The sequence below is a fragment of the Dysidea avara genome, chromosome 11 (assembly GCF_963678975.1).
Source record: "Dysidea avara chromosome 11, odDysAvar1.4, whole genome shotgun sequence".
Classification (NCBI taxonomy): domain Eukaryota; kingdom Metazoa; phylum Porifera; class Demospongiae; order Dictyoceratida; family Dysideidae; genus Dysidea; species Dysidea avara.
This window is the reverse complement of record NC_089282.1, coordinates 6209688-6214264: the sequence shown is the minus strand read 5'-3', so window position 1 is coordinate 6214264 and position 4577 is coordinate 6209688. Positions and strand designations below refer to the sequence as shown.

At 39.2% G+C, this 4577-nt stretch overlaps 1 protein-coding gene across 1 annotated transcript; it reads left to right on the top strand.

The window, feature by feature from the left end:
- The first annotated feature begins 2298 nt into the window (after window positions 1–2298).
- LOC136239349 (uncharacterized) lies at window positions 2299–4344 on the top strand. The gene has a single exon (XM_066030081.1). The coding sequence runs from the start codon at window positions 2299–2301 to the stop codon at window positions 4342–4344; it is 2046 nt and encodes a 681-aa protein (XP_065886153.1).
- Window positions 4345–4577: the final 233 nt, after the last annotated feature.

Below are 4577 nucleotides of genomic sequence, written 5' to 3'. Positions count from 1 at the left end.
GTGCATAACAAATGCGCTACCAATGTTTATAAAAGAATGAAGAATTTGATTAATGTAAAGTTAAAAGATGCCCACAATAATTACTATAGAAGACTATTTGACAACTCCTTTGGTGGGAACAAAAGACAATTCTGGAAGTATATAAAAGCAAAAAGAAAAGACACTAATGCAATCTCCACAATCATGATTGATGGGTCTCCCCACACAGATACCTTAAGCAAGGCTGAAGCACTCAACAAACAGTTTAAGTCAGTTTTTACTCATGAAGATATCGACAATATTCCAACAATGGCCACATCTTCTGATACTGGAAATTCATTTCCCATCATGTCTGATATCACATTCTCCTTAAATGGAATACAGCAAGCACTCTGTAATCTTCAAGTAAATAAAGCAAGTGGTCCTGATCGTATTCCTCCCTATATTCTTAAAAACTGTGCTGAAGAAATCTCTCCAGTGCTAAAAGTGATATTCACCAAATCATTCACAACAGGTATTTTACCTAAAGACTGGCTTACAGCTAACATATGTCCAGTTCACAAAAAAGGAAGACGTGATGATGCTTCTAACTATAGGCCCATCTCTCTGACATCTATTTGCTCCAAAGTCCTTGAGCACATCATATATCACAACATCATGAATCACTTAAACAACAATATTCTCATAGAGAATCAACATGGGTTCCGAGCAAATCATTCCTGTGTCACCCAGTTACTAACACTAACAGAAGACATATCATATGCCCTCGATCACCGGAAGCAAGTTGATGTAATCCTTCTCGACTTTGCTAAAGCTTTCGATACTGTTACCCATCAACGACTCCTTACCAAACTTCATTTTTATGGAATTCAGAATGACACTTATAACTGGATTAAGGCATGGCTTTCCAACCGCACCCAGCAAATCCTTCTTGATGGTATAACATCTAGCTCAGTAGCTGTGACATCTGGTGTCCCTCAGGGCACAGTCCTCGGTCCTCTTATGTTCCTGTTGTACATAAATGACATCACCACCAACATAAAGTCGCCTTTACGAATATTTGCAGACGACTGTCTTTTGTACAGAGTTATTAACTCTCCAGAAGACACCATCATTCTCCAACAAGACCTAGATCAAATCTCACATTGGGTCAAAATATGGCAGCTTAGACTAAATGTTACAAAATGTGCAACACTTGTATGACTTATAACTCAATACTTTACTACTTGTCTGAAACTAACTGTCTTAATGGGGGTTCAGTTCAGTGTGCAGCATGGCACTGTCACAATGAACTTTAATTTGGCTTAAATTTTGTTTTCTGACACAATAGTGGGAAAGGCTCATTGTAAACGTTTACAAGATAGTCCCGTTTACTTTACCCAAAGATTTTCGCTTAGGTTCCTAGGTTAGTGGTAAACACCTTGCACAGGCTCTGCCTTCTGTTTTGTTTTCGCTTTCCAGTGCCTAACTGGTAAAGTTGATAATAAATAAATGAATACTTCATTATACATTGAGTGTACTTTTACAATGCATACATGTACTAATCAGCTGGCTAGCTAACTTTTTATCATTTGAGAACAAGGGGTCTTCTTGGTATTCCCAATAAACTGCTATTGTGCATGTTCATAACTGACTTTACAGTACATTACATTGGTAAACTTTGCCTATGGTGAGGTGAATTATGCTAAAAGAGCTGACTTCAAGGGAAATCCTATTTATTTGCTTACATAAGGGGAGGAGTTGTACTTATTTGGATGTAAAAACTGATATTGAACTTTAAAAAATTCCATTCCACCATTCCAGTATTCCACCATTCCAGTAGTCCATTCCACTGTTTATACACTCCCGCGGCCCTCGGGTGTCGCCCCACACCACAAATCAGATAGAACACACCCATTCTCGTTGGCATCTGATTCACAGACCCAACCTTGGATGTCTGGATTCAGTGGAATGGAATGGTGGAATGGACTGGAATGGTGGAATGGAATGGAATAGTGGAATGGAATGGAACGGTACTTAGGTAATTTCAATTAGTGGTCACCTCTTTTAAAAGACCACCTTCTAACAAAGACCACCTCTTTACAAAGACCACTTTACTGCGTCTACTCTTTATCAGCAAGTATGCAAGATGCTCTGTCAAACAAAAAGCCTTTGATGGCAACATTTATAGACCTTAAAAATGCTTTCGGCTCTGTTTCACACCATCTTATTTTCGACATGTTAAGAGCAGTCAAAGTACCTTCCTTCTTTTTCAATTATGTTTTTTCTTTTTATTCACAGTTGTCAATCACAATTATAAGTGATCATTGGGAGACAGCTATGATACCATTTCAACGAGGAGTATTTCAGGGAGATACTCTCTCCCCTATGATATTTTTGTTGGTATTTAATCCACTTCTACAGTTGGCAGATTCCTTGAATAATCCATGTGGCTACACATTTCAACTACCTGTGCCCAATTGTGATAGCTTACCACCTGTTGGTGCTTTTGTATACGTTAAATGGTCCGAGAGTGGTGATGAAGAACCTGGATGGTATAAAGCTCGTATTGACAAGTATCTGTTTAATGGTTTCTGTAAACCCGTGTACAACGAAGACATTGATACAATAGTATTTGAAGAAGTTGACCTCCACCAGGTGGACTGGAAACCTTGTAGTAGGAGGGCAAAGAGGTTTGTGCCTCTTACTGATAAACCTGCCACTGTTAAATCCAGTTGGAAATCTTTACCAAAATTTGTCGATTCAATTGCCCATTCAGTGAAGGGCTATGCCGATGACGTTACCTTGATTTCAACCAAGTTGGAAACCCATTCTTCTGTGCTCCAAGAGATTGACAAGAAAGCTGCAGATTTGGATCTAACACTTAAGCCTTCAAAGTGCGTTTCATTTCTATTTGATGGCTCTAAGCATATGTCACAGGGAATTCCATTATCGGGTGGGGCCACAAAATTGATTACTGAAGGTGGCACAAAATTTCTGGGAAAACTAATTGATGTGTCTTTGTCAGCTACCAAATCTATAGCAAACAAGAAAATGACTTCTCTTCTGATTGATTTACTTACAGCTACTGATTCTCTTCCTATTAGGGGAGAGTATAAGCTCTGGATTTACAGGAACTACATTTTATCCCTGTTAAGATTCCATCTATGTGTTGATGCAATTACTAACCATACTATTAAACAACTTGAATCTATGGTCACTCGTTATCTTAAGAAATGGCTACAGCTTCCAAGGAATGCTACTTGGGTGATCCTATACTACCCGGGAATTTGTTGTCCCAGTGATTCTCACATATCAAGAGAGGCAAAACTTAGTTTGCTTTCCTGTATCTGTGTATCATCTGATCCTCGGCTGCAGGAATTGGGCTTACATCTCCATCTTGGCAATGATTTTCTGCAGTTCCAGAATCAAGATTATTCTATATTGTCAGCTGCCCAAAGCCAAGTGTCCAATATGCCATCAGCGCGGTCTCTTTACAAGAAAGCTAAGGATCAATTGTCCAGTAAAATTACATCTGACAGTGAAGCTCATCTCAATCAATTCACTGTGCAATGCAAATTTTTGGATTCTGCTAGGTTAGAAACTAGCTGTAGAACATGGAATAAGTTAATGACTGGGTTTCACCCTGGGCAACTTTCTTTCTTGTTGAGAGCATCCTCGGGTACTCTGCCTACTGATGTTAACCTGCGTCGCTGGCACATACAGTGTGGTGCCAAGTGTACCCTTTGTGATTCTAATCGGCCAACCACCGCTCATATTTTAGGTGGTTGCCCAGTAGCACTATCCCAACAAAGGTACACCTATAGACATAATCAAGTACTGTTCACTTTAGTTTCTCAGTTAACTACTCTCTTTTCGGATTGCCAGATAGTCAGTGTCTATGCAGACCTGCAAGGATTTCGCTTTAATGACGCTCCTCCAGAAATCATCCCCTCCAATGTTTTAGTCACTCCTTACAGACCTGATGTTGTTATCTATAACAGACACTCTGCATTAATGGGCATTATAGAGCTTATGTGCCCATTGGACTCGATACAACGTATGGAATCTGCACGCAGCCGTAAACTGTGTAAACCTGAGTATGTACAGCTTTTGGCTGACTTGGATCGTTTGAGGATTCCTCACTGCTACAGAACTGTGGAAGTCAGTGTTTTGGGCCATTTTCAACCTAATTCTATTGTTGCAATCAAAGATGTGATAAATTTTACCCAGCAAGTACCCTATTTTCCAAAGGAAGTGCTAGAAATCTTTTGTTCAGGATGGCCAGTGCCTCAATTTCCACTTCGCAGAGAATATGTTATGGTAGGAACTCTAAAGAATGGACAATCAACCCGGACTGCTTTTAATTCTGTATATAAGCTGTAACTTTAGTTTTGTAATTAAATTTTTTTTTCCTTGCCATGCCCACTGCTGTCTACTGTTGGTCAGACATGTGGTCGCATGTTGTCCAAGGACACATTCTCTTGTAGTATATCATTTGTTTGTAATCAGTCATGCATATTTACTCATCAATTATTAATGATGGTTTTTCCCCTTCCTAATATCTGAATTGTTGTTTAAGAGCCCTATAAGGCAGTCTTATTGATGAATTGACATGT